The following is a 6,336-nucleotide window of genomic DNA, read 5'->3' on the forward strand; positions in this document are numbered from 1 at the left end:
ACACCATCCTCCCTCTCATACACCATTCATCTACCTTCACACCTCCCACACACACACACACACACCATCCTTCCACTACCCATCCTCCCACACATACATCATTCTCCTACACATACACCATCCTCCCTCTCCTACACCAAACATCCACCTTCACGTACCCCATCCTCCCACACACACACACCACCCCTCCATCACCCACTCTCCCAAACATACACCACTCCCCCACACACACACCATCCTCCCTCCCATACACCATCCATCCTCCCGCACACACACCATCCTTCCACCATCCATCCTCCCACACACTCCCCCATCCCTGCACCATACATTCTCCCACACATACCCCATCCTCCCACACATACATCATCCCTCCACCATTCATCCTCCCACACCCACACCACCCCCCCTCCCACACACCACGCATCCACCTCCACACACCCCACCCTCCCACACACCATCCCTCCACCACCCATCCCACCACACCCACACCACTCTCCCACCCACACACCACCCCCCCCCAACACACACACACACAAACACCATCCCCCCACCACCATCCTCCCGCCACCCCACGCCGCGGGGGGACAGCCCCAGCCAGGAGGCGAGGAGACACGAGCCAGGCCCCCACCCCCCCCACCCCGCCCCCGCCCCCCACTCCCCACCCCCAAAACAGCACCTTCCCCCCAGGGCCAGCAGCCAAAACCCCCCGGGACAGCCCGCCTACGCCCCGGGCCAACGCGACAGGCCACCCGGCCCGCCCCGCCCCCGGGCCATCCATGGAGACAGGGGCGCTTGAAGACCCCATCCCCCCTCCCTCCCTCACTAGTGATGGAATATATTATGTGCTGTTTGCAATTTAAAAAAGAGGGTTAAAATTGGGGGGCAGTAACTGCATTGAGGAGGGGGCGGGGCCACCTGAGCAGTCCCACCCACCTGACCTCGCATGTTCCACCCCCCAAAACGTGTTTGTATGTTGCAAATGTTATTTGTGCTCAGTGACTAAGTGGAATTAAAAGCTGGGAGGCATGCTGCCGCTCGGCGAAGCAACGGGGCCACTATGATGACCCCCCCTGGAAGACTACCCGCCAGTGGCCTAGGGCGCCCCCGTCCACCGCCGGCCCCGAAGGGCGTCACAGGCCCGGAGCAGGCACCCCAACCCAGGCACGCCACGAACCCCCCCAGGGGCCAGCCACCAGCCCAAGGGGCCACTTTGCTCTTTCTGAGTGGGAGGGGGGCGAGGCAAAGGAAGGGAACCCCAGGCCCACGCCCCCAACACCCGGCCAGGGCGCCCCCTCAGAGGACACGTCCTAACCCCCTGCAAACGCACACATACTCTTTTTTTTTTTTTTTTTTTTTTTTTTTTTCCCCCCCAGCCACTCACACACCCTCTCACACACCTCTATACACCAACACCTCAATACGTGCACATACCTCCACACACACACTTCACGCACATACCTATAAACACACACACCGGTGCCCACATACACACACACTCTCATACCCCTCCATACACATACACCACTACATACGCACTCACATACATACCTGCATATACACACAAGCACCTCCATACATACTCACGCCTCCACCCACTCCTTCACTCCTCCACACACACCTCGACCTCCACGTGCACACACTCATCTATACACACCTTCACACACACCCACACACACCTCCCACATAGACCTCCACACACACACCCGCACACCAGTCACACACACATACACGCACACACCTAGACCTTCATACACACCCACACACACATACAGCACACACATCCCTCTACACCCACCCACACACCAGCATACCTACAGACACACACACACACACACCCACCTATATACAAACACACCCCCACCCAGGTTCCGGGGCTGCGACCAAGCACCAGGGCACGGACCAACCCCCCGGCACGGCACATCCGGACGGGCCCAGCCCCCCCCAGCAGCGGCAGACCCCCCACCCCCAGGAGCGGGGGGAGACCCGACACCCCAGAGCCCGGGGCCCCCACCCGGCCCACCCCGGGCCCGACCGGCCACCCGGCCAGGGGCCGACGGACACCGACCCAGGCACCCCGGCAGCCACCCCCCACCGCCACGAGGCAGCCCCACCCCGGGGCTCACCCGAAACGTGTTTGAAACATTCTCGGCCTACATTTCCCCAGTGCTACACCTACATCACACTACATTACCCACAATGCACTGCACACAGTAGCATAACTAACCCAAAAGTTTCCATGGCAACGCCGGTGCAGAGAAGCTGCAGACGCAGCGTGCACATCAGATGCCTCATCTGCATATGACTATTTACTGGAATATTATGTACTGTCTGAAAGTGAAATCTAATTACTGTACAATTTCTGTCAAACAAACAACCAAAAGAAACTTCAACATGTCAGTTTCTAATCAGAGAAGACGTGGAGTTGAAGCATCAGTCCAGTGGGAAAAGATTTCTGTTTCTATTTCTACACTTTGCAGAACTTTTTAGGACGGAAGCTGAAAAAAGCTGCTTAACAAAAAAAAAAAAATAAAATAAACTTGTTACACTAAAAAAAAAATTTGGCAAATAAAACAAAAAATAGAAACATTCCTCTGTTCCACATCCACATTTATTTTATATGATAAAATTTTCACTTCCAACCTTAAAGAAACTGAAATGAACTGAACTACAAGCTAATTCAGAGTAGAATAGAAATTTATTTTAACCTACAACTAATTCATGGGAATCATGAACCTGCACAACACTGACAAAATCATAATGAAGCCAAGAAAGATCATTTATCGCTCAAAAAGATGCCGAAGGTCTGATTCCTGCGTTTTCTTTCTTTTCTTGTGGTCTTTAATATCCTTCTGAGGACAACTGCTGCCAGGCTTCAGCTCATTCTGAACAAACCCGGCTACTAACCAGAAGTAAAGGGAGCACATCGGCCCGACTTTACACTGACTTCCTGTTGCTTTCAGGACTGATTTTAAGTGAAGAAGAAGAAGTGCACAGCGACCATCTGCTGCTGCTTTACTAGTTTCCTGCAAGCCAGAGGAAAACTGGAGATGCAGCAGTTTTCAATGATGAAGTCTGTTGGAGACTAACCAGACACAAACTACCCATGATTACTTTTTAATATTCTGTTTTTACTTGACATCACTCTGTGTTTTTCCTTCAGTGTGTTGCCAGATATTCTGATCATAATCATTATTATTTATGTTATTACCTGGAGATGATTTCATGTTCTATATGCCCGTTTTTTTACTTGTGATGCTACTTTTGCAAGATATTAGATCAATAAATATTTTCTTACTTACTTCCATGTTAATTTGCCACAAGCTAATTACTGTATTTTGTTTCGCTCCAAACGTGATGTAACAGGAACTTCAGATTAATTGTCACGGAAACACGCTGACATGGAGAACATAGGGGGTGCAAGAGTAGAGGCAAACTGGACCAACATCCCATCACACTGATTATATACTTTGATCTTTAATAAAATATACTGCAGTGTTAAAATCCAAGAAAAAAAACACTTAGATGAAAGAAACTTTAGCAAATCTTTAATAACATGTCAAAATGAGTAGAAGATGCTTTATTTATTTAATGTGTCTGAAGTTTAAATTAAAATGAATAAAATGGCTTCATGCTGTTACAGTCTGAACTCCATGATCTTTCAGTTCTCCTGCAGCTGGGGGTCCCGACCCCCACAGGGGTCCCCAGATAATTTCAAGGGGTCTCCACATCACGGTGAAAAATTAGACATTTATTAAATAAATTTGAGATGTTTTTCAGGGCTGTCAAAGTGAATATGTTAAATATTAATCTGTGGAATTCTTAACACATAAACAACTAATTTAACTGACGTTAAACCCAAACTGCATCATCTCAGTGGGAGAAGCAGTGTTTTAACACAGCGGAGAAGCCAGTCCACCAAAGACTACGTCATCCTTGCTCATGAAGATTCTCTTTTCAAACTTCACATTTTGGGGAGTTGCGATGATTAATGTGTGTAATGTTGGGTGCTTGAAGCTGGAATGGGTTTGGGGAGCACTGCTCTACAGCGTTCCCTCACAGCAGGACAGTTGCTGGTTCGAGCCTCGGCTGGGGGGAGGGTGGAACAGCAGCCATTCTTCATGAAGTTTGAATGTTCTCCCCATGTATGCGTGGGTTCTCTCCAGCTTCCTCCCACCATCCAGAAACATGATGTTAGGTTAACTCTGACACACACCTAAATCAAACGTGATCTGCATGTCATTCAGCTCTGCAGAGGCCTGGTAACGAGCCAGTCATTTGATTCAGGTGTGTTGGAGAAGGGTTGCATCTAAAAATTGCAGGATGGTAGATATCGAGGACTGGATTTGGGCACTCCTGGGTTAACTGGTCTCTCTAAACTTTCCCTTGGAGTGAGTGTGAGTGGTTGTTTTTGTTGTGATGGACTGGTGACCTGTCCAGGTGTACCTGACTCTCACCTGCCAAATGCTGGGATAGGCTCCAGCTTCCCTGCAACCCTGAATTAGACTAAGCGGATGGATGGATGGATGGATGGATGGATGGATGGATGGATGGATGGATGGATGGATGGATGGATGGATGGATGGATGGATGGATGGACTACAGCATGTTGGCTTCACAGGAATCAGGCTGCAGAATCTGAAGTGTGACAATGAGCTTAATTGACTTTCTAAACCAGGGGTAAAAGAACACGTATATGATGGGGTTCAGGCAGGAGTTAAAGTAAACCAAACATATAACAAAGGCTGCAGATGAAGCATTGAGGGCGTCATCCTGACCTGTGAGAGCAACACAGTAAAATGGACACATGCAGAGTAAAAACACCACAACCACAATCCCCAGAGTCCTGGCTGCTTTCAGCTCAGATTTCTTCACGGTTGCTGGACCCTGGAGAGAAAGAGCTGCAGTGGTGGAGCGCATGGCCCGAGCCTGAGACACAGCCACCACAAACACTCGGAAATACAGAACTATGATGACAGTAATGGGAGCAACAAAGGAAAAAGTCACATCAACAAATCCAGCAACATAGTTAATGACAAAAACACACTCTCCAACGCAGGAGTTATACCTGCCCGGCTGCTCCAGGTTATCCATGAGAATAAAGCTTTGATATATCACAGAACAGACCCAACACACACACACACACATCTGCACTCTTTTCTGTGTAACTTGGCTGGAGTAATGCAGAGGGTAACAGACGGCTACGTAGCGGTCAATAGATATGATGACCATGGTTCCTATCGATGCAGAGGTGATGATGTAGGCTGAATACTGGTACAGAGTACACATGACGTCCCCGAGGAACCAGCAGCCGTCTATGAGCATCATCTGGAAGAAGAGAAAGAAGCCAACAAAGAAGTCTGAGACGGCCAGAGAGAGGAGGAGGTGGTTGGTGGGAGTGTGGAGCTGCCTGTGGAGGAAGAAGAGAAACCAGTTTAACACTATCTGTCCCTTTACATCAGTTTCATTCACCAGAAAGCCAAGCGAAGCCTGAAATATGAAAACATTAAAAACATTGTGGGGCTACCTGAAGTGTGAGATGGAGATAATGACCAGCAGGTTGAGAACCGCAGTGAGACCAGAGATGGAGGGAAGCATCACATAAGACAACATGACCTCGAAGTGAGAGATCTCCAGTCTCCTGCAGGAGGAGTTGGAGAGATGTGGGAAGCAGAGCTCAGTTTCCTCCATCTTCACAGGAGGGAGAGGCTGCTGAGCCCTGAAAGGGCGTCTCAGTCATACGGAAGCTTTATCTCCTCCCGCCGTCCCTCCTTTTCCTTGGAGATTAAAGAAAGTTCTTGGCTCAGCTGCTTTGTGGCGCCACCGTGCATCAGAAACGTCTTCTTGGCTTTATTCCAGCCATAGAGGAGCATTATTTTTCTTCTTTTCACACACACATAGAACTTTCTGCTCACTGGTTGATCTTTGGCTGCTCCTGATTGGACGTTACCGTCAATCTAAGCTCTCTGATTGGTGGAAAGTATGACAGGAAGTGGCTTCATCATCATGTCCAGGTCTAAATAGAGGTCTCTTAGCAACATAGTAGTGATGGTGATGTTTTTATGGTGAAATGTGATAAATAATGCTGTTATCATGGATCATGGTGGATTTACCAGATAGAGTCTCTGAATAAAACTACATTTAGTGGCTGGATTGTAAACCTCCTGGACGGGATAGAAATGCCACAGGGTTACACACCACTGCTCCTGAGACACTGATGATATAAATGATGTGCTCGTGGAGTTTAAGGGTTAATCAAGAATTATGTACGAGTTGAGATAAAGTATCTGGGGTGGTATTATGATGGGTCAGATGGAGGAGGTTCTGGATGAAGGTACT

The 6,336-nt window shown here is 48.9% G+C and overlaps 1 protein-coding gene across 1 annotated transcript; it reads right to left on the reverse strand.

Annotated features, from left to right (window-relative positions):
• Positions 1 to 4,596: 4,596 nt before the first annotated feature.
• LOC121650492 (trace amine-associated receptor 13c-like) lies at positions 4,597 to 5,688 on the reverse strand. The gene is made up of 2 exons (XM_042002033.1): positions 5,525 to 5,688; positions 4,597 to 5,407 (listed from the first exon to the last, which is right to left on the reverse strand). The coding sequence occupies exons 1-2, from the start codon at positions 5,686 to 5,688 to the stop codon at positions 4,597 to 4,599; spliced, it is 975 nt and encodes a 324-aa protein (XP_041857967.1).
• Between the last annotated feature and the right edge of the window lie 648 nt (positions 5,689 to 6,336).

The sequence above is a fragment of the Melanotaenia boesemani genome, chromosome 12 (genome assembly GCF_017639745.1).
Source record: "Melanotaenia boesemani isolate fMelBoe1 chromosome 12, fMelBoe1.pri, whole genome shotgun sequence".
In the NCBI taxonomy this organism is placed as follows: Eukaryota; Metazoa; Chordata; class Actinopteri; order Atheriniformes; family Melanotaeniidae; genus Melanotaenia; species Melanotaenia boesemani.